The 22,915-nt window shown below is 46.2% G+C and overlaps 2 protein-coding genes, 1 long non-coding RNA gene and 1 other non-coding gene across 14 annotated transcripts in view; 2 read left to right on the top strand and 2 right to left on the bottom strand.

The window, feature by feature from the left end:
* Positions 1–9,254, top strand: part of RBPMS (RNA binding protein, mRNA processing factor) — a 186,947-nt gene extending 177,693 nt beyond the window's left edge. For 4 of the 9 annotated variants that reach the window (XR_014829947.1, XR_014829944.1, XR_014829941.1 and 1 more), the window contains 2 exons: positions 774–875; positions 7,529–9,254. Coding sequence is in view for 2 of the 9 variants with exons in the window: in XM_085000184.1 (XP_084856310.1) it covers positions 7,529–7,748 (220 nt within the window). In the remaining 7 variants the exon portion in view is untranslated. Of the gene's footprint in view, positions 1–773; positions 1,286–6,069 lie in introns of all 9 variants that reach the window. The other 5 variants (XM_085000184.1, XM_085000186.1, XM_085000183.1 and 2 more) reach the window with 3 other exon arrangements.
* Positions 86–5,281, bottom strand: LOC146395892 (uncharacterized). Its single transcript, XR_014829953.1, has 2 exons — positions 5,002–5,281; positions 86–2,190 (listed from the first exon to the last, which is right to left on the bottom strand). It is a non-coding gene; the product is annotated as an uncharacterized LOC146395892 (long non-coding RNA).
* Positions 9,255–16,457: 7,203 nt separating the features above from the next.
* On the top strand, positions 16,458–16,563 carry LOC146395891 (U6 spliceosomal RNA). Its single transcript, XR_014830667.1, has one exon. It is a non-coding gene; the product is annotated as a U6 spliceosomal RNA (small nuclear RNA).
* A 5,711-nt stretch (positions 16,564–22,274) lies between these two features.
* The window catches only part of GTF2E2 (general transcription factor IIE subunit 2), an 81,272-nt gene continuing 80,631 nt past the window's right edge, over positions 22,275–22,915 (bottom strand). For 2 of the 3 annotated variants that reach the window (XR_014828794.1, XM_084998136.1), the window contains exon 8: positions 22,275–22,790. Coding sequence is in view for 2 of the 3 variants with exons in the window: in XM_084998136.1 (XP_084854262.1) it covers positions 22,674–22,790 (117 nt within the window). In the remaining variant the exon portion in view is untranslated. 3 annotated transcript variants of the gene reach the window in all.

Genomic DNA, 22,915 nt, shown 5'->3' with positions numbered 1-22,915 from the left:
GGCCTGGGCTTCCCTCCTCAGCCCCAGGAATCCATCTGGCCTAGGGCAGCCATGCCTGCAGGAAGGGTAGTAAAAATGTATTGTGTTCTGGGTCTCTGCACTTTATTTCGAAATTCTCAGATCCTGGGACAAGCAGGGTCTGCTTACAAGTGTTTGCTTTGGATTTCTGTTTTCTGGTAGGTGCCTGGTGCAAAGTGGAGCTCGTCACCCGTGACGGCCCGGGCTCCCCTGGAGAGCTGTTTCTGTGGCCTCAGGCTGACCAGAGCCAATGCTGGACTCTGGGGCGGTCCCTGGAGGCAGCTGGGTGTCACACTTTTCCTCTCATCAGGGCCTTGGGTCCTGAACCATTCCTGGCCTGGCTTTTGGACACAGGCCTGGGGATCCAGCTCATGGGGACATGTATGCAGAGGCCCTGTCTCTCTGTGTTCCCTCCCCCGCCCATGGCTTATACACTTGTGCCCCAAAGGGCATGCTTTTCTCTAGGTGTCCCCCCCCCCCACACACACAACTGGGCTCACTGCCAGGGAGTCCCTGGGGGCCACTCTCTGCAGCCAGGACATGTATGTCACTCCCAAGAACCCTCTCTCCCTGCTCCACCACATCCCGGCCACCAGCTCTTCATGCACTGGTGTCATGCCACTCCTGGTGGTCTTCTCCTCTGGACTTTGGTGCCTCTGCCTCAGAGCTAGCTGGTCTGTGAGGCCCCAGAGGAGCCAGCGGCCAGGGTGGGCATCACCATGCATGTTAACACAGCATCTCCTTCTCCACCCCAGGTTCCAGGTGTGTGATGGTGGCTGCAATCTGTCTTGTGGGTATTAACTCGATCTTCAAGTGGCTACTGTTCTTGAGCTGTTCTACAAAACTGGAGCGTGCTGGTGAGTTCCAGGCACTGCTGCTTCTTCAGAGAAGCAGCATGTCCAGGGTGGTGCTCAGCCATGGGGAACAGTGGGGGGAGGACCTCTCCAGGGTTGCAGCAGGTGCCATGAGTTGAGGCCGGCTGCTGTGGGCACCAGTGACCATGGTGTGCTCCTCGCTCTTTCCTTCAGCCACCGCCAGCTGAGGGACAGTCGTCCCACAGTAGCAAGTAAGCTCTGCAGCCCCTCGGAGCACAGACCCAGCACTTGTCCTTGCTGGGTGGGTGATGCTGCCCATACCTGCTGATCCAGCAGTTTCTGGGGATGAGATTTCCACCCCAGGGAACTGAAACGTAAATGAGATTTTTCCCTTCAAGCCCTGATAAGCATTTTTTTGTTTGTTTTTTGTTTGTCTTTTTGCCATCTCTTGGGCCACTCCCGCGGCATATGGAGGTTCCCAGGCTAGGGGTGGAATAGGAGCTGTAGCCACTGGCCTACACCAGAGCCACAGCAACACGGGATCCGAGCCGCATCTGCAACCTACACCACAGCTCACGGCAACACCGGATCCTTAACCCGCTGAGAAAGGCCAGGGATCAAACCCGCAACCTCATGGTTCCTAGTCAGATTCGTTAACCACTGAGCCACGATGGGAACTCCTTTTTTTCTTTTTAGGGCCACACCACAGCCTATGGAAAGTCCCAGGCTAGGGGTTGAATCCGAGCTGCAGCTGCTGGCCTACACAACCCTAGCAATGTAGGATCTGAGCCACGTCTGCAGCCTATACCACAGCTCACGGCAATGCCAAAGCTTGAACCCGTATCTTCATGGATACTAGTCAGATTTGTTTCTGCTGCACCACAATAGGATCTCCCCCACCCCCTTTTTTTAAAACCATTTTGGTGGAAATCTGCATAGTATGTCTTGTCTTTTTGATGTATTAATCCAATTATACTGGGTAGAGTGCCCTTACTTGATGATTTGGAGGCATTTTTCTCTTCAGAAATAGGGGGACTGCCCTGGGGCATGACTGAGTTGTAATGGAGTCTCACTGGATTCCTCTAAACTGCAGGGCTTTTCTAGTGGTGGAAGATTTTGGTGACTTGTCTTTTCCATTGATAACCAGCTGTCACTTCTCAGTTTGTCCACTTCTAGCAGGAAGCGTGGTCTCAGAACACTGAGGCAGCGTCCCCAGAGGTGACCCGCCTGCTGGGCACCATGTGGGGCTTCCAGTCTCTGGAAAGCTTGACCTAGAACAGCAGGAATGCCAGGCGCAGGCCAACAGCAGTTAGGTCTCAGCCCAAATAAGGTGGCAGATTTCATCCCTCTGAAGGGCCTATAAAGAAAGATGAGTCAGAACAAGAACAAGATTCCTGCTAAGGACAGAGAACCAGGCAGTTGGGCCTAGGAGGTTATTACCGCATTTGGGTAAATAATCTGGTGCTCGGAACACACTTCTCAGTGCCCTCCAGAGGTGCAGGCATGGGCCTCATCCGGGCTTCTCTGCCTGGACAGGCAGACTTACCAACAAGCACATGTTCTTCCACATCACACAGGGCAGCCAGCAGCTATCCTGCTAGTCCTGCAGCCTGCTTTCTAATTAGTCAGGTTTTCCTTCAGTCATGGTGCTGAATAACGATGCTCACAATATTCTAATTCATGGCACCACTCAGCAGCACTGTTTAAAATTGTTTTTGCCTTCCGCTCTCCTCTGTGGAATTGAAGGACCAATTAAAAGCTACCTATACAGTATTTTGGAAGCAGGTTAGTGATATATATATATATATATATATATATATTTTTTTTAGAATCCAGTAAATCAACCCAGGCCTTAACCCCGCTAGGAAGCAACAAAAGTCAGTGTAAGGGCCTGTTGACCCAGGGAAGGATAACAGCGGCGTGGCCCTAGGGCGCAAGGTCCTGGGGCGTGGGGAACCAGTAGTGGGGAGAGTGTCTTCAGTCCCAGCCTTATTCACAGTGGGGCTCGCCAATTCCAGGGCCACTCACTGGTCCTAAGAGTGAAGGAGGCTTTTCTCTCCCCAGATCCCAAGTCAGAGGACACTGCTTCTGGAGACAGGCCTGGGCAGTGATGAGGATGTCTGGCCCCAAGGTGGGGCCTTCTGAGGGCGGGGGCTGGGATCCACACAAGAAACTCTGGGGGTGGGGTGGAGGTGGGGGTGGGGCGGCAGCGTTAGAATAGGGAGGATTTTCTGCCTACCTACTGAAGGCTGTTCCCTGGAGGCTTCATAGACTGAACCTTTTTACTAATAAGCTTTTTTATTACAAATGAATACTAGCATTTGTTTTCTTAAAAATCAAGCTGACAGGTATAAAATGAAAACCAAACCACTCTTACTAAAAACCTTAGTCATAGGATGCCCCACGTTTATTGGGATTTGGGTGGAAAGAAATATTCCTTACCTGACTTTTGGTAAAAATGAATAAATGTTAAGAGAAGCTCTTGGGGAAGAAATTATTAGTAAATAGGTCAAGTATGTGTCAATGGAATGGGGGGAAACAGGATTTTTTTTATTGCTGGCATAAACAGACTCTAATGCACCAACTTACGGCCTTGTGTCAGGCAAGAGCAGCCTGTCCTGTCTCCACATTGCTCCCCCACCCCCACTGCAGGCAGCCAGCACCTCGACCCCTGCCCAGTAGCTGCTGTCCCCAAGTACCAAGGGGCCACATTCTGTCTTCAAATGGGGACAGTTGTGACCTGTTTCAGACCAGACTTTATACACATTTTGTTCCCTTGTTTATCACGTCACATGCATGCCCTAGTTGACCCCCTTTTGGGAAAGGTTGTGAGGAGAGTCTGCTCTCTCAACAGAGCCTAGCCCTCCCCCACCCCCCACAGTGCTCTCTTCCCGGATGTCTTCGCATTCTGTTTAAAATGTCCTTGTTAATACATTCCAGGGTTTGAACTCCGTTCCTAGCTAAACCCCTTTCCTTGTTTACAGGGACTGAAATAGCCACATTTTGACCTTCTGTTCGGTCTGGAACATCTGTGGCAGTGCACACGCATTCTTTTCCCATGTGAGAACTGCACTCACCCAGCACAGTTATGGAAAAGCTCAGGAAGCCATCGACTCACACCCCCTTCCCTGATCTTTTTCAGTCCCAAAGATCAGTCTTTGCACTCAGCCAAGACTGACCGGCCCTGTCCACCTTTCTCTGCTTGGAGGCCCAGAGTACCATGAAGTCAGGTGGGTGGCTTATGGGAGAGCTGGAGGCACCATCCCATGCCCGGGATCAGCTCTCTGGAGAGGCCGCCCTCAGGCCGGTGAGCAGGGCCCACATGGCCCCTGGGCACAGCCCCCCAAGCTCTCAGCCCAGCCCAGGTTTTATCCAGGCAGGCAATCCACATCGCTCTTGTTTCATTTGTCAAAGTGCCTGCATTTTTGCTACATGCAAGTGAGTAAGTTTGGAGTAGAGGGAGGCAGAGATAGCCTTGAGGGAAAAATAATCAAGGTAATCCTTGAGAAAGCCCAGGTGTGGCCTGGACAGTGAGAGCTCCTTGTAAGAGCTGAGAGGAGAAAGCCCATAGGCTGAAGGGTCGAGAAAGGTCTGAGGAAGTGGGGTTTTCAACTGGGTTGTGAGGAATAGTAGGGTTTGCACGTTCTGAGTATCTCCTCACACAAGGGAGGAGGCAGGAATAGGGCCAGCATGTTCCTATGGATCATGACGAAGCTGAGGGTCTTGGGGAGGCACTGGAGATGTGAGCAAGGTCAAGGGAGATGCTTTAGGAGTCTCATCTTGCTGCCCAAAGCATAATGCAGGGAGAGTCAAGAGGAAGCACAAAACAGGAGAAGCAAACCAAGGTCGTGACACCAGTGTCAGGAAGGGACAGAGTGACCAGAGGGTGCAGATTCGTGTCAGGGACAGAGCCGTGGGAAGGGAAGCTGGAGAGTCTGGGTACAGAGGTGTTGCCTTTGAGGTGGTGGCAGAAACATCCAGGGCAAAGCTGATCAGAATGGGGAGAACAGCCTGGGATCTGTGGAACCACAAAGCAGCCAGAGCTGGTAACCTGCGCTTGCTCAGAGATAGCCTTTGATCCCTGCTCAGAGCAAGCAGGCCCAGCCGGCCTGGCCCTTCCTTACCCAGCCAGGGCCAGGGGGGACTGTACAGCCGTGTCCGTCCTTACCCAGATGGTCCAGCTGTGGAAGGTGGAGTGTTCCTCGCCTGCTCATGCAGTCCTTGAAGGTGGGGCAGCTTTGGTTTCAGGCCTTTGGTCACAGTGTGGAGTCACCACACCCAGTCTCAGCCACTTTCCAGGATGACCCTCCCAGGCCCTGCTCTGTAAGAGGCTGCTGGTGGCTGCCAGGTCTCTTAGGTTCCCAGAGCCCAGGAGCTGCCCGGTGCTGTCCCTGTTGAACTGTCCCAAAGTGGGAACTGCTGTTCCTCAGAAACTATTTCCCGGAATCAACGTACAGTTTGGGTTGCTGGTACGTGGCCAAATTTGAGATGACAGAGAACTTGTCACTCTAGGCCTGACAAGCCCAGGGTGTGGAGGAAGGAAACTGGCCTTGTCTCCTGTTCCCGAAGCTGGTTTCCCTCTTCTGTTGACAGAGACTGGGAGGGAGCTGGGGGAGCCACCTGTGGCAGCCAGAGGGCCACGGGCCAGACCTTTGTGGGGGCATGAGGCCAGAGCTTGTGAGTTCACTGGGGAACATCAGCTGCTACAGCCCCAAAGATAATGCCTGACCCCTTGGGAAGATGCCCCAAGTCTGGGCATGCTTAGTCCTGCCACCCGGCCAGGGCTGCTTCATGCCAGGCACACCTGGATTGGATCCTGGGAGCCTACAGCCCCACCCCTGCCAGGGAGAAGTCAGGGGGTAGCAGAAGAGGTGGCACTTTCCAGAGGGAGTCCTCCTGCTGGTCCTGCTAAGGATCACAGGCCATGTGACCTGCACCAAAGATGGGGTGTGAGCGGTCCTGGCCCACTTAGATACATCATCTCCCATCCCCTCTGTGCTGGGCACCAGGGGAAGCAAAGGAGTCAAAGTGGGATCTTCAGAGTTCCTGTCATGGCTCAGCAGAAACGAATCTGACTAGTATCCATGAGGATGCAGGTTCGATCTCAGGCCTCACTCAGTGGGTTAAGGATCCGGCGTTGCCGTGAGCTGTGGGGTAGGTCGCAGGCGTGGCTCAGATCTGGCATTGCTGTGGCTGTGACATATGCTTGTGGCTACAGCTCCAATTCTACTCCAAGCCTGGGAACTTCCATATGCCACTGGTGCAGCCCTAAAAAGACAAAAAAAAAAAACAAAAAAAACCAAAAAAAAACCCCGCAGTGGGATTTTTCTCAAAGTGATCCTCCTGCTGGAAAAGTCATTTCAGAGAATTCTGAGAAAGTAAGGGGCTTCTAGAGCTCAAGTTGGGAGCATTTCTAAACTGAAGGGCACTCTCATTATCCTAATCATAATAAAATGATGGGCTAGGACTAACAGTTCCAACAAGCTGAAGAGACAGGTGTTATTCTAACATTATAGAGGAGGTTCTGGGTGGCCAAGTCCCTATTCTTCAAAGCAACACCTTCATTTCTCCCTGTGGATTTTTTCATGGTCCATAATAAGTATGTGGTATTTATATTGGGTCTTCTGATTGGTGGCTCACTACTGTCTTTACCTATTCACACTGTCATCTAAAAACTAGGCTGTCAAGATACACTGGGTCATAGTTCAGATCCAGCTGGTACCGTAAGATCTGGTTTGGATAGGAGTATTAAGATTGGCCAGTTAGCTGAGTTGGAGAGTGTTAAATATGTACCTTATTTCAGGATTTGCTGCTAAATACACACTTTCCCAAGTAAGTCTGAGGGCAGTGTATGACATCAATAGTGACAGCTTGCTTCCACATGCAAACACGGAATTCTAGGTTTTGTTTTTTGCTTCTCACTGCCGCATCACGGCATATGAAAGTGCCCATGCTAGGTGTTGAATCGGAGCTACAGCTGCTGGCTACAGCCACAGCAACACAGGATTCCAGCCTCATCTGTGACCCACACCTCATCAGCTCACAGCAACACTAGGTCCTTAACCCACTGACCAAGGCCAGTGATGAGACCTACATCCTCACGGATACTAGTCAGATTCAATTCTGGTGCGCCACAACAGGAACTCCAAAATTCTAGTTTCTAATTACTTCTGCATCTACCTCTCAGATTTATGTGAGTCTGACAAGAAAACCAGGGATGGGGGAGTTGACGAGAAAAGTGAAATGAATGACAGAGTAAAAGTAGCACTCTTACAGTGCAGCCTTTACCTAAGTGATGAAAATCTAGACACAGGAGCGGGGCCGCATTTCAGAAACTCCTGGGACCAGGGTGGGACTCTGCCATTGTCTGTCAGGAAGACTCAGTGATTGTCTGAAGCCTTTTTTTTTTTTCCTTGCCACAAAGCAAAACAGCCATGAATGCTTACAACTGCAGGGGAATGAGGTTTTAGAAAGTTTCTAGTAGGGGAGAGAGAGAAATGAAATACACGCTCCCTGTGTAAGGAAAGAGACCACCGATGCCCGTGTGAGGTTGGCATGTGCCTCCATGGGACTCACCCAGGGCTGCTAAGCCATGACCTCCGTCCGCTGGCATGTCCAAACAGCCCTGCGCCTGAAGGAAATGCTGCATGCACTTGTGACAGCTGCTCTCCTTACACATTTTCTTTCTGTTTCAGGCTTGAAAAAACCTTGCCCAGTTTTGACCCCTTCAAGACTTTGCCACAGCCTCTATCACACATCTGTTTTTCTCGAAGAAAAAATATAATAAAAAGTTTTACTCTTTTACACTGTATAATTGTAAGAAATAGTGTGTTATTTGTGAACGCATGGTCTGACATACATTTCTGTACAGTTTGGAGATATTTTCAAATGAAACATAAAAGATGTCAACGATAAAACCAAGAGAGTGAGTATTTTTATATCAAACCTTTAAGTATGACAGGATGGATGCTCTTACACTGGGTTGGATCACATATTTTGTGCTTGACTTTTGAATGCTTGTAATTAAAAATGTCTATTTTTTTTCCTCTAACATAAGCTGCATGTTTGAGGCATGTTTTTGAGTATTATCAAAATTTCCAGAATCGTATCGTGAATGTACAGACATCTCTTTGCCTGGTCTGAGTCAGGATCCCTTAGCAACGCGGTGTTAGATGTTAGAACTGTGCTTGTGCTGTGCAGACTCCCAGTTCCAGTAGGACATCCCTGCAAGACAATCGAAGCCTCCAGGAGCGTCTATCTGTACCGCAGTTTCCTCACTGGGCAAAAGCAGCCTCTCCAGAGGACACCTTTTGAAAGCCTGGCAGCTCCAGGGGTGACTATACAAACAGTATGCTTAAGTGTTGGGTTTTGCCATCTTTGGTTTTTCTGACAGCACACTCCCATGTGTGCCCTACTGGTGCCAACTCCCCCAGTGGACATGCTAGGAAGGGACGTTGGCTCTGTTAAGCCACCTGTTTCTCAAGTGGTTCTGCAAAAAACATGGGTTGAACTGAGCTGGTGCTCCTCTGTCCTGGCACCACCAGGCCCAACAACCATTTAAAAACAGCTCTTGGAGTTCCCCTTTTGGCTCAGCAGATTATGAGCCCAACCAGTATCCACGAAGAGAGGGGTTCGATCCAGCGCTGCTGTGAGCTGTGCTGTAGCTTGCAGATGAGGCTCAGATCTGGCATGGCTGTGGCGCAGGCTGGCAGCTATACAGCTCCCATTCGGCCCCTAGCCTGGGAACCTCCATATGCTGCAGGAGCGGCCCTAAAAAGGAAAGAAGTAAAAATAAAAAAAGAAAACCTGATCTTAAATCCCACATGCTCACTGTGACACTACCTACCTACCATACCAACCCAGGGAGAGAGGGCGCAGCCAGTGGGCATCTGGAATGAATAACATGTCATCTTGCTTCAAGACTCCATCAAAGCCAGAGTGAGTCTCGTGTCACGCACGACACTTCCCAGAGTCTACGGCAGCTCATTCTCTCCCCATTGCTGTAAAAGAGCCATGTGTAAAGTGTATTTACCTAAGAAGTTTCTGATATAGCTAAACATGATCACAAGCTTCCCTACTGATCTGCTCACACAGTGTGAAGATTTCAATGTTTTAATGATTATATGGTTGGTATTGGGTTTTGAGTTTATTTTTCACTAGAAACAGATGTCAAGAAGCTTGTAAAGGTCATCACATACAACAAGAACAGCCAGGGTGAGGGGCTCTCACCCTCAGGACAAATGAGGGGAGGGCCATCTCTGCTGTGCCCAAGCCCTGCTCTGGCCTTCAGCGGCAGCACAGGCTTCATGATGACCCTGCCTGTCTCTAAGGAAAGCGTCCACACAGTCTATTATGCTTTTATAAATTGTTTAAAGGTACTTTTCTATTGTCATTTTTAATAAAGTGCTAATTCAGCTGTCACATCACTGCTTGGCAAATTCCTTTTTGCAAGATCACCGAGTGCATCCCCAGCTGCAGAGCCAGGAGTGGCAGATGCATCCCACGGTCAAGTCAGGACAGGGCCTGCGATAGCCTATGCACATGCTCTCCTTTGGGCACCTGGTGACCAACACCTGAGGCTGCAGTCTTGACCAGAGCCTATCTGACCCTGCAGGAGGGTCTCAAGGAAGATTCACATGCCTCTTTCTTGATGTCTTTTACTGTACTCAGCCAACCCCAGGTCCACCTCAGCCTACAAAGTTTTAGCTCAAGACTGAAATCTTTGTGATTTTCTACTGACTTAGAGAACTGCATTTTTATTAAGCAATAAGCAAGGCACTGACAAGTCAAGGCAATCAAGTGCTTTATATAAATACACACTCACCTACTCCATTTGGGTGGGTGGGGGGGCACAGTGCTCAATTCCAAGTAATGCCACCACTAGCAACAACTAGACTTGCTGGGCACTGACATCACTGGTTCTGTGGTTTGGAGTGCACATACCTTTAGCAGCAGAGACCAGCCACCAAAGGCAGATCCCAGGTCACAGACTTCTAGTACCTGGGACCTTCCCACACAGACTAGGGATTAAGGAAGATTTCCTGACACACTGCCATGCTTTTTCACAAGGGGCTGTGGGATGGATGGATACGTGCCCAGGTCGTTAGTGCTGTGCAAGTATCTACCCGTCTAGTATGAACTCCAGACACAGCCCCACTCTCTAGTCAGTGTAACACCAGCTTCATTTTCTATCACTCCACTGAGCAGGAACACAGAATAACTTTTGGAATTGGGAACACAGGCTAAGAAAAGGGCAGATCTGTCCACTCCCTGTTACGAACATGCACAGGGACCCCTGCTTCTAGGGTCCAGAAAGAAGCTAACTAAGCCAGATTTTTTTCATTACCAAATACACCCTCCACTGGGAGGCAAGATGTGCCCTCTCAGGATCAGGGACTAATGTAGCTAAAAACTGGCCCCTGAAATTAAGGGCTATGCCTTCTACCTTTATAACAAAATAACAAAGGAATCTGGAGTACACACCTCCGCAAAATGGGTTAAGAATTTGACTGCAGCCGCTTGGGGTCACAAGGAGGTGGAGGTGTGGGTTTGATCCCTGGTCTGGTGCAGCTGTGGCTCAGATTCAATCTCTGGCCCGAAAACTTCTATATGCCATGGATATGGCCATAAAAACTACCAAAAAAAAAATTTTTTTAGGAAATCTGGGAAAGAACTTCAGAAACTGGCAAAAGGAAAGTTAAACTTCCAATAAAATCATATATATAGGATTCAAATTCATCAGACCCAGTATCTGAATGTGTGTTAAACCTACTCTCGTAGGACCAACCTGCATTTATTACAGCCCTCATTTCCATGGCACCTTCGGGTCTTCAGCTGTGCAGCATAAGGAACATTCCTGAGAATGGCAGGAACAGGGCTGACATCCCAAGAACTCTGGGTGTCTGTGTCACAGTGACGTATAGGTATCAACATGTTATTTCTAAGTCCTCTGGGCAAAGTGTGCTTAGCTCTAAGAATACGATCAAATTTCCTACTGTACCCCCATCACTGGGACAGCCAACTGTTACGTGAAAAGCACGTTTTTACCCAGTTTGAAGAGTATAACCCCGTGGCTGCTCCCTTACTCTTCAACTCTTACCTCCATTCTGTCACACTTCCTCATGATGCCAGACAACTGCACCACGTTCTGAGGGCAGAGGACAATCTGTCACTAGTGAGGTGTTATCTGAAATGCTGGTCCTCACAACACCGACCCTGAAACTCAACCATGATGCTTAAAAACCATACACAGTCAGCAAATTGATAAGGCTCCCTAACTAGGGAAACATTTAACTGCCATGGTAGAGCTATGCTGCTGCTGCGGAACATCCTAGATGGTACTAACTCTTCCCTAGCCTGCGTGGCTCTTGGACTACAAGTCCACAGAGGTGCCAATATGCCCTAAGAGGTCTTCCTTTTGCTTCATCCTCTTTCTGCAGGCTCCCGTTACCCATAGGTGCTGCTCTACCAGGGCTTCCACAGCACAAACCACACTTCCCTGCTTTACGAGGGGCCCTGTGCCCACAAACCATAACAACATGCCCATAAACCAAGACAACAGAGAAGCCCTCCGTTCCCCACACACATCTCTCACTCCAAGTTCAAGTGAAACTCTGACCATGCTAATTAGCACGGAATTAGAAACTTAATTAGGCCAGATGCTTAAATTCTACCTGAATTTATCTCCCTAGTGGGGGGAAAAAAAAAAACCACACACACCTAAATGGAACAAGACATGATGCTCAGGTTAAAAAACCTGCCTGGACAAAAGAGCACTCTTCCCCTAAAACCAGAACACAGGACCTGGGTGTGAGGGACGCAGCCAAAAAGGATTAGCATCTTATGACAGTCAAGTGCAAGATGAACTTGCGCTTGGTATTGCTAGAGTTGGTCCTGCCAAGGTCAGGCTACAGTTTACTCCATTCTCTCCGGTTTGCATCTTTCTGTATTTTTACTCATTAAAAAAAAAAAATTTAAGGTAACTCTGCCCTGAACATCTCTTGAGCTCTGCAATGTTCTCGGCGGTTGAAAGTCACTGGATTCTCACAGGATCTTGAAGCCACATGGTGTGAGTCACAGGGAGGTGCTGCCCAAACCAGGGGAGCTGGACAAGCACTGCAGGAGTCAGCGTCCCAAGGCCGGTCACAGCAGCCCTGCACCCTCCTGAGAGCACCAGCACTTTTACTTCCAGTGGAAATCCCACTGTGAAGGGAAACGTGCTTTTGTTTTCTGAACCGTGGCCAGAATGAAGGTTGACAGCACAGCACCAGGGCCTACTGTAGCCCTGCGTTTCCTAAGTGCTCACTCGATGCTCACAGGACAGGGACGGAGGCCCAAGGTCCAGCTCCACTGACAAGTGGGGTCCAAGAGGCCCTCAGACCTCCCATGCCCAGCCCTCTGCCTCCCAGAGAACATCTACTCTCTCAGGACAAGCCCAGAAAAGATGGCCTGTTGCACAGGAAGCTCCAAGGGTGACAACACATGAGGCTAGAACCTCGTGCCATCTCCACACCCAGCACCCCAACCTCACTCCACAGCAACAGTGCTGGCCTCGGCTTATTAAGAAGAGTAACACCTCAGATAACCCCAAGTCATCTTCCCCACAAATGAATCATTTCTGCTAGTGAAAACAGCAGCTAGAAGGAAGAAGGGACACCAAGTCTTATTTTCTGTGCCTCAGAAAACCTTCATTAGCAGGTAAAAACTGGAGAATTTATAAATCCAAATGCCCTATCCCCACATCCAGGCCATGGTTTTCCTGCTGGTAACTTCACACTGCCCACAAAAGAACCCCAGGCTGTCCATCCTCAGCACCTTGCTGTGCACGACAGAACCGGACTAATGGCCAGTCGCTGTACTGCCTCCTCGTGGAGACTCTGCTCCACACGTACAAGTGCCCCTCCGTCCCCTGAGTCCCATCATCTGGCCACACTTACAGGATGTGACAGCAGCAGCCAAATGCTCATTTTTCACACTTTGGGCTCAAATAAATTTCTCTTAGCTATCTCCTAAAAGCCTCGATGACTGTGATGAATTATAGATCAGATGCACTGCAGACTGTCTCAAACTTTTAATGCACCCAGCCATGCCCATTCCAACTCAGTGCTCAAGGCCCATAGGTCCAGCAGAAACAGGCAGAGGCAAGAACGTGACTTCAACCCTAACTTGAATTTCTGGTGGATTATTTGTCTAGGAGCCAGAAGAACTGGCAAAAGACTCCTCTTTTTATTACAATCTTCGAACACAACTGGATTCCTATCACACCTTCCCACAAAGACAGCAGAAGAACCAACCCAACACCTCAGCTTGGGGTACAGAGAATTTCTCTCCCATTCAGTGGGGCAAAGGGCATGATCAAGGCTTAACACAAGAAAACACAAGGGAACGAGCTAAAGTGAAAGAACTGGCAAGTGTAACAATTTAGCAAAATGATTCATTTTTCCAGACTTCCATTTCCTCATTTTTTTTTTTTTTTTTTGTCTTTTGTCTTTTTATGGCTGCACCCACAGCACATGGAGATTCGCAGGCCAGGGGTCCCATCGGAGCTGTAGCTGCCGGCCTACACCACAGCTCACAGCAACACCAGATCCTTAACCCACTGAGCGAGGCCAGGGATCAAACCCGCAACCTCATGGTTCCTAGTCAGATTCCTTTCCGCTGCACCACTACAGGGACTCCCAATTTCCTCATTTCTGAAATAAGTTAAGACAAGATCCAGACATCAATCACCACTCCAGTTCACAAAGTACTGATCAGCACAGGCCTAGCTAGAGGCCACCAGTAATACACAACCCACACTAGAGCATCTCATCTGAGAACCTGTTACGGAGGCCTTGGTGTCTGTCTCCTTGCCAAACAAGATGAAGTGTTTGAGGTGTCCAAACTGAACCTGCAGACCTAACCAACAAAACAGGATAGCAACAGGTGACATCACCAAGGTGATGAAATGGGTCATTCCTGACTTCACACCCCTGCACAAGAACAAACTATTCATGGACAGGACACCACTGAGAGACTTCTAGAACATGAGTGTGAGGTTGAAGCAACTCCCTGTACCACAGAGACCAAGAGAGACCACATCAGAAGGGTAAGAGGAACTGCTACATAGTGACCACAATGCTCCACCCCAGGACCAACGCAGCGCCACACCAAGGTCTCCCCTTCCTCCAGTGGGGAGAGCCCAGGGTGGGCGTCCAGCTACCCCTGCACTGTGGGTCACATCTTAGGAACCCCACACTCTGGGTCTGCCTCAGGGGATTGCAAGGAAATCAATGGGCCTTGACCACTGGGACTCTGTGATGGAGGAGGGGTTCACAACAACCAGCTGTGGATCTTGGCAAACTGATTCCCACCTACAGCACTTGAGCAGAAGTCCCACAGTGGCAAGAACACCTGGATGATACCTGGCCCTGCAGTGCTCTAACAGAGCTGACTGCCTGCAGAGCCAGCACCAGGCCTGGAGGATTCCTGGCTCTGCATGGGCGAGGAGCTAAGTCACAGCTCCACCCCAGCTAAGTGTAGTTCCTGGCCCCACTCAACCAGAAAGCCTGGCCAGAACACTGGGAAGCTGCAGAGCCACAACACTCAAGAGTCCAGCAGGCAGAGCTGACGGTCCACAGAGCAAAGCCAGAGGCCCTGTTCTGCCACAGAATCTGGGGCACAGGTCAGCCTGAGTCATGACCACAAAAACCCTTATTTTTGTGGTTTTTGGAGCTGCCCAGACATGAAAACTCATTTGCAGTCCTGACCATTACTGGATACAGATTTCAGCCTGCTCACCAGTGAACCTAGGCAGAACACATGGGGAGTTGCACAGGCCATTTAACAGCCCTGCTTCCAGTGGCACCTTAACAGAGAACATGACCCTAAATTCTCCCTGTCTGCACAGCAAAACCAGCAGCCATGTCTGGCCAGGAAATTCAGTTCGAAGTCTCACTTGATTTGGGTCCCCAAACAACAAGCCCTGTTGGGGCTTGAGCCTGTCCTGCTGCCCCACCAGAGCAGAGAAGCTAATTCACATCTCCACCTACTGCTGAGTGTAGAGCCCAGTCCTGTTAGTCTGACCAGAGAACCCAGGCAACCACAGAGCCTATCTTACAGGCTCGAGAGGCAGGAAACCAAGCCAGCCGTCCTATTCAACTGTTCTCGGCCAATACCACCCTCTTCATCAACCTCAGAGCTCAGGCATGACCTCTCCAAAAACAGGCCTTGATAGCAGGCCCCACCTGCCCAATGACATTGCCAGGTAATAAGTCCAAAAAGATAAATTAAGATGACTCGTGAGGAAATGGCTCTGCCAAAGCAAAACTGTGAAGTTTGCAGGAGGAGACCATTTACTCAAATGTGCAGAAACCAAGTGAAGGAATCAAATATCAGGGGAAAAAACTGGTAAATATGACACACCAAAGGAAACTAATAAAGCTCCAATAAAGACACTAAAGAGGAGTTCCTGTTGTGACACAACAAGATCAGTGGCATCTCTGGAGCACTGGGACACAGGTTCAATCCCCAACCAGGCACAGTGGATTAAGAATCCAGCATTGCCACAGCTATGGTGTGAGTCACAACGGCAGCTTGGATCTGATCCCTGGCCCCAGAACTCCGTAAAAAAAAAAAGAGAGAGCGCTATGACCTGTCAAAGAATTAAATAGTTCAGTGAACTACAAAAACAACACAGACAACTAAAACAATTACAAAAACAATGCATGAACAAAACGAGAAGATCAACAAAGAAACAGAAACCATCAAACTAAAACCAAACAGAAATTCTATAGCTGAAAAATACAGTGATGAAGAATTCAAAAGAGAGCTTAAAAATCTGACTCGACCCTGTAGACGAATTAGTACCTTGAAGACAGGGCATTTGAAATTATCCAGTCAGAGGAGCTAAAAGAAAAAAGAATGAAAATGTATGAAGAAAGACTATAGGACTTATGGGATACAATCAAAAGAAAAAATGTTCACATTATGGGAATTACAGGAGGAGACGATAAAGGGAAAGAAAGTATATTTAAAGCAATAATGGCTGAAAATTTCCCAAACCTGGGGAGAAAAGTGGAAGTCCAGATTTATGATGCTCAAAGGATCCAAGACAGGCTGAGCCTGAACAGGATATAATTAAATTGTCAAAAGTCAAAGAGAAACAATTTTGAAAGCAGCAAAAGAGGGAAATTACACACAAGGGAGCTCCCTTAAAATTGTCAGTGGATTTCTCATTAGGAATGTTTCAGGCCAGGAGAGAATGGGATGACATATTTAAAATACTTTAAGAGAGAAAGTGTCAACCAAGAAATCTATACCTGGTAAAGCTGTCCTTCAGAAATGGAGGAGAGACAAAGACATTCCTGAACAAACAAAAGCTGGAGCTCATCACACTAGACCATAAGAGATGCTAAGGGGAAAAAAGGAGTGAAATGCTAAAGAGATTTTTTTTTTTTTTGAGTGAAAGAAAAGAATATTCATTAACATCATAAAAACATAAGAAAGAATTTAGCATAAAACTCACTGGTAATGGTAAATATACAGTCAAAGTTAGATTGTGTAATATAGTAACAGTAATGCATGATCTACTAACAACTCTAATTTAAACCTTAGAAAACAAACATAGTAATAACTATATAACCAGTGCTCGCTTCAGCAGCACATATACTAATATTGGAATGCTACAGAGAAGATTAGCATGGCCCAGCAGAAGTTTGACATGTAAATTCATGAAGTGTTCTATATTTTTTAGGTGTTAATTGTCACTTTGCTGTGCAGCAGAAATGGGCACAACATTGTAAATCAACTATAATAAAAAAATTTTAATAACCGTACTGTAATATCCATTATTAGTTACACAATATTAAAGAGACATGAACTGTAATATAAAAACCAAAAACATGAGGGGTAGAAGTAAAAGTGCGAAGTTTAGGAATTCTCTTAATGTCAAGTATATTAGTGTGAATTAGTTTTATAATCTTGAGACATTTTATGTAAGCTTCATGGTAACCATAGGGAAAAACCTGCACTAATTACACCAAAAAATATGATGAAGAAGTCAAAGCATATTGACATCAAAAGACATCAAAATACAAAAAAAAAAAAAAAAGACAGAATATGAAAAAACAAAGGATCTACAAAACAGCCAGAAAACAACAAAATGGCAAGAAGTCCTTACCTATCAGTAACTTAAAACGTAAATGGATTAAATTATCTGACCAAAATACACAGAACTGCCGAATGGATTAAAAAAAAAAAAACCCAAGATCCAGCCTACCAGAGACTCTCTTTAGCCTTAAAGACTCACAGAGACTGAGAGTAAAGGGACAGAAAAAGATATTTCAAGCAAATGCTATTCAAGAGAAAAGCAGGCATAGCTATACTTAAGTAAGACAAAAACAGGCTTTAAAAATGGTAAAAAAGAGACAAAGAAGGTCATTACATAATGATAAAAGGGTCATCAATCAGGAAGATAGAACAATTCTTTAATATCCCACTCTCTAAAATGGGGAGATGATCCAGACAGAAGATCAATAAGGAAACAGCAAATCTGAACAACACTAGAGACCAAATGCACCTAACAGACATACAGTCTTGGAACTGCACCAAGTCCACTTGTATGTGGATTTTTTTTTTTCAATAAATATATATTATAGTACTACACAACCTACGGTTGGTTGAATGCACAGATACAAGGGCTGATTGTAAAGCTACATGCATAATTTTGACTGTGCAGGGGTTCAACACCCCTAACCCCTAATGTCATTCAAGGGTCATACTATACAGAACATTCTACCCAACAGCAGAAAAGGCATTCTTCTCAAGCACACATGGAACATATCTTAGAATAGACCATATATTAGCTCACAAAACAAGTCTTAGCAAACACAAAAACACTGAAATCATGCCAAGTAGCTGCTCTAAACACAGTGGTATGAGACTAGAAATCAATGCAAGGAGGAAATGTGGAAATTCACAAACACATGGTAATCAAACAACACTCTCTTGAACAACCAATGGATCAAAAATGAATTAAAAGAAAAATTAAAATGTATCTTGAGACAAATGAAAATGGAAACACAACATACCAAAACTTACGGGATGCAGCAAAAGCAGTTCTAAGAAGGAACTTCACAGCAATAAATATCTACATTGACAAATAGACAACCTAACTCTGTACCTTAAGAAGCTAGAAAAAGAACCAACTGAGCCCACGTTAACAGAAGAAAGGAAACAACAAAGATTAGAACAGAAATCAATGAAACTGAGAAAAGAAAAACAACAGAAAGATTAACCAAACTAAGAACTGGTTCTTTGGAAAGATAAGCAAAATTGATAAACATCCAGCTACACTAACCAAGGACAGACTCCAATCAACAAAAGTGTAAATGAAAAAGGATTCGTTACGAGTGATACAAAAAAAAAAAAAAAAAAAAAAACTTTAAGTAGCTTCTATGAACAACTATACACCAATTAAACACACAACCTAGAAGAAATGGAAAAATACTTAGAAAAATACCACCTACCTAGACCAAATCAGGAAGAAACAAAAAATCTGAAAAGATCAATTACTAGTAAGAAGATTGAATCAGTAATCAAAAATTTTCCGGAGTTCCTGTCGTGGCGCAGTGGTTAACGAATCTGACTAGGAACCATGAGGTTGTGGGTTCTATCCCTGGTTTGCTCAGTGGGTTAACAATCCGGCATTGTCGTGAGCTGTGGTGTAGGCTGCAGACTTGGTTCGGATCCCGCGTTGCTGTGGCTCTGGCATAGGCTGGCAGCTATAGCTCCGATTCGATCCCTAGCCTGGGAACCTCCATATGCTTCGGGAGCGGCCCAAGAAATGGCAAAAAGACAAAAAAAAAAAAAAATTTTCCAATGAAGAAAAAGCCCAGGCCCAAATGGCTTCACAGGTGAACTTCACCAAACATTTGAAGAATTAATGTATCAGAGAAATGCAAATCAAAATGACAATGCGGTGTCACCTCACACCAGCAAGAAAGGCCATCATCAAATAGTCTCAAGTAATAAATGCTAGAGAGGGTGTAGAGAAAAAGGAACCTTCTTAGTACTGTTGGTGGGAATGTAAATTGGTGCAGCCACTACGGAAAACAGTATAGATGTGCCTTAAAAAACAATAGAGGAGTTCCTATTGTGGCTCAGCAGAAACAAACCCAACTAGTATTCTCGCTCAGTAGGGTTTAAGTCTTGGGCATTGCCATGAGCTGTTATGTAGGTTGCAGACATGACTTGGATTCCACATTGCTATAGCTGTGGTGTAGGCTGGCAACTGCAGCTCCCATTCAACCCCTGGCCTGGGAACTTCCATATGCTGCGGGTATGGCCCTAAAAAGCAAAAAACAACAACAACAACAACAAAAATCCCCTAATAGTAGAGTTAACACATGATTTAGCAATCCCACTCCTGGGTAGCATGTTATCAGGAAAAGAAGCAAACTGTATTTTGAAAAGATACATGCACATCAGTGTTCATAGCAGCACTATTTAAAATAGCTTAGACATGAAAGCAACCTAAGTGTCCATCAACAGATGAATAAAGACACACACACATGCAGGAACATTACTCAGCCATGAAAAAGGATGAAATATTGCCATTTGCAGCAACATAGATGGATACAGAGATTATCATACTAAGTGAAGTCAGACAAATATTATATATCATTTATATGTAGAATCTAAAAAAATGATACAAATCAACTTATTTTCAAAACAGAAACAGACTCACAGTTAAAAAACAAACTCATGGTTACCAAAGGGGAAAGGGGAAAGTGGGAGGGATAAATCAGGAGTATAGGACTAACAGATTCACACCACTATATAAAAAATAGGTAAACAACAAGATTTACTACATAGCAGAGGGAAATATACTGAACATCTTGTAATAACCTACAATGGAAAAGAATCTGAAACTGTACACCTGAAATTAATACAATATTATAAATAAACTATATTAAATAAATACATACATATATAAGAATTAATGCCAGAGTTCCTCGTTGTGGCATAGCAGGACTAGTAGCCATGAGGACACAGGTTCGATCCTCTGTGGCTTAAAGATCCGGCTTTGCCATGAGCTGAGGTGTAGGTCACAGACGTGGCTCAGATCTGGCATTGCTGTAGCTGTGGCAGAGACTGGCAGCTACAGCTCCAATTCCACCCCTAGCCTGGGAAGTTCTATATGCTGCACCTGTGGCCCTTAAAAAAAAAAAAAATTAATTAATGCCAATCATCCAGCTGGAAATCCTGTCATTTGCGGCAACATGGATGGACACTTGAGAGCATTATGCTAAGGGAATAAATCAGAGAACGGAGTTCCCATTGTAGCTCTGTAGGTTAAGAATCCAACACAGTGTCTGTGAGGATGCAGGTTTGATCCCTGGCCTTGCACAGTGGGTTAAGAATTTGGCTTTGTCATAAGCTGTGGTGTAGGTCGCAGATGCAGCTCAGATCTGGTGTTGCGGCAAGGCCCACAGCTGCAGCTGTGGTGTAGGTCGCAGATGCAGCTCAGATCTGTTGTCTGTGGCAAGGCCCACAGCTGCAGCTCCACTTCGACCCCAAGCCTGGGAACTTCCACATGCCACAGGTGTGGCCATAAAAAGAAAAAAAGTCACATAGATGAAGCAAATACAATAGGATATCATTTGTATGTGCAATCTTAGGGGGGCAAAAAAGCTGACAGAAAAGATCAGGAAGTTCCCATGGTGGCTCAGTGGTAATGAAACCAACTAGTATCCATGAGGATGCAGGTTCAATCCCTGGCCTTGCTCAGTGGGTTAAGGATCTGGCATTGCTGTGAGCTGTGGCATAGGCCAGCATCTGTAGCTCTGACTGGACCCCTAGCCAGAGAACTTTCATATGCTGTGGGTGTGGCCCTAATAAGCAAAAAAGAAATGAAAAAGATAAGATCTGTGGTTATCAGAGGTGTGGGCCAGGGTGAGGAGGAGCTGGATAAAGCTGATGAAAAGATACAAATTTCCAATTATAAGATAAATAAATAACTAGGGATATAACTTACGACATGATGACTATAGTTAGCCACTGCTGTACAATACATGTGAAAGTTGTTAAAAGTAAATCCTAGGAGTTTCATCACATTTTTCCCTTTTGTATTTATATGAGATGGCTGATGTTAACTTACTGCCGTCATCATCTCATTATAACACATAAGTCTAATCATTATGCTGTACACCTTAAACTTACACAGTGATGTATGTCAATTACATCTCAATAAAATGGGGAGGAGGGGTATGTACAGACCACAAAAAAAGTAGGCACACTTGGAATAAGCTAGCTCCAGATTTTTTTTTACCAGAAAACCAGCTTATACTATAAGATATAAGGTCTTTCTTACTAACAAGAATCCTCTACAAAGCAAGACAGGCTGTGATTCCCATTTTCTAAATTTATCATGAGGAGCCTCAGTTTTACATCTTCTGATGCCATATTTTGGGTCTTGGATATATGAAAGAGGAAAGAGAACACTGAAATAAGATGATGCTGAAAACAGATGAGAAGTAAATAGAAAGGATAAAAATAAAAACTACAACAGCAAAAAGTCTCCTTGTCATCTATACAAAGTGCTAACTGCTTTAGGTTACCACCATTCCTTTGTTGAGAACACCAAACCTCGTTTGTTACAACCCACTAGAATTTCAATTTGCGATATGAGGACTGTAACAATCAATCCAAAGGCCCACCACATACCATAAAACAAGCACAGATAGGAAAAATGGGTAGTTTACTATAGAAGGCTGGAATGACATAGCTGTCCCCCAAAGTCAACACGACACCTCAGAACCCTGGTGTCTGCTAACAGCTCTCATGAGCTGGACCAGTGCTGGGGAGACAGAGGGAAGCCTCACCTCTGGGCCAGGCCCTCCAGGCTGGGACCTGGTGATGCTGATATTGAAGTCAGCAAGCCGACTCCATCCACCCTATTGGCAATGACATGAGGATGTGACTTATGACAGACAAGAGGCTAACTACTGACTTATCCTTTTAAAAGAAAGCATTAAAAATCACATGTAGGAGTTCCCGTCATGGCACAGTGGAAAAGAATCTGATTAGAACCATGAGGTTGCAGGTTCGATCCCTGGCCTCCCTCAGTGGGTTAAGGATCCAGCGTTCCTGTGAGCTTCGGTGTAGGTCGGCAGCTACAGCTCAGATTTGACCCCTAGCCTGGGAACCTCCTTAAGCCACAGGTGCGGCCCTAAAAAAAAAAAAAAAAAAAAAAAAAAAATCACACACAGTGTATCTTCACTGCTTCACTTGCTAACAAGAGGCACACCTTGTGCTCCAATTATGAAATCCACATGCTCAGCAAAGCACAGATAACAGTCTTCCACAACATTCCAAACAAGCACCTGTGGGAGTCAAAGGCCGGAGCTGCCGCCAGCCACTGTCAAGCATAGAAAGAAGCAAACTGAACTCACTGACATCTTAGAGCTCCTTCTACGATGATTTTAATATAAATATGTTCCTTTGGAATAAACAAATATTGCATTCAAGACTATCGGCAAACTTGTTCTAAAGTAATACAAGAGGAAAAATGGAACCAGGAACCACTTAGAAGTAGATAAATAGCAAAGACACCTGCATGCCATGCTGAGTGCCTTTCCCCCAAGAAGTGACAGAGGGTAACAGGGAAAAGCACATTTCTCATTAGCCCATTAGTTACAATAAGCTTCGAGACTGGTGATCTGCATTTGTTCTGTAAACTCAACTGCTCCTCTCCTCGGTCCTCAGAAGGAGAATGGGGAGACGGCCAGTCTTCATGTCCCAGCGTCAACGAGGAAGATCTTGACTTTCTAACTCTTTGCTCTCAGACAAAAGTGTTCACTACTTGCCAGGCGCAATGTCTGAGTAGTCCTTCAGCACCCCAGCCAAGTGCTCATTGTGAGTCTTAAACCGTCGCTTTTTCTGAGAAGCAGGCTTCTTCCTTCTCTGAATAGGGGCCTACAGGAGAAGGTAAAAAGAATGAGTAACAACAGCTCTTCAGAGCAGTAATATGGAGAGGATTTATGACAGATGCCCCAGAAGCCAGCAGCAGATTGTGACATTTTTCTGTTCTGTGGCCCGGC

Source organism: Sus scrofa, chromosome 15 (assembly GCF_054392235.1).
Source record: "Sus scrofa isolate SSC_HxYL_T2T_F1_AM1 chromosome 15, Sscrofa_HxYL_maternal_Yorkshire_Landrace_v2.0, whole genome shotgun sequence".
Classification (NCBI taxonomy): Eukaryota; Metazoa; Chordata; class Mammalia; order Artiodactyla; family Suidae; genus Sus; species Sus scrofa.
Note: the sequence above shows the minus strand (reverse complement) of the source record. Positions and strands in the feature narration are given on the sequence as shown.